We start from the raw sequence: 247 nt of genomic DNA on the forward strand, positions 1-247 counted from the left end.
TACGTCCGGTGGGGCTGGGGGCCGGCGCGTGCCGCGGGACGTGGGTTCGTGCCCGGGGTGCTGAGGAGGAGGAGGAGGAAGGCGATGGCGAGGTCTGAGGGGGTCTGTGTCGTCCTTTTTCCCCAGCGTTCCTCACCATGGCCCTCGTCTTGCTCCACACTTTCTGGGGAGTGATTTTCTTCGATGCCTGCGAAAAACGTCGCTACTGGTGCCTGGGGCTGGTGGTTGCCAGTCACCTCCTCACCTC

The 247-nt window shown here is 64.4% G+C and overlaps 1 protein-coding gene across 1 annotated transcript in view; it reads left to right on the forward strand.

Annotated features, from left to right (window-relative positions):
- LOC104076599 (gamma-secretase subunit APH-1A-like) overlaps nucleotides 1-239 on the forward strand; it is a gene marked incomplete at both ends in the record, with an annotated part of 979 nt that extends 740 nt beyond the window's left edge. The window contains one exon of the mRNA XM_009577518.1: nucleotides 127-239. Coding sequence (XP_009575813.1) covers nucleotides 127-239 — 113 coding nt within the window. The remainder of the gene's footprint in view (nucleotides 1-126) is intronic.
- Between the last annotated feature and the right edge of the window lie 8 nt (nucleotides 240-247).

The sequence above is a fragment of the Fulmarus glacialis genome, unplaced genomic scaffold (assembly GCF_000690835.1).
Source record: "Fulmarus glacialis isolate BGI_N327 unplaced genomic scaffold, ASM69083v1 scaffold18095, whole genome shotgun sequence".
NCBI classification, from domain to species: domain Eukaryota; kingdom Metazoa; phylum Chordata; class Aves; order Procellariiformes; family Procellariidae; genus Fulmarus; species Fulmarus glacialis.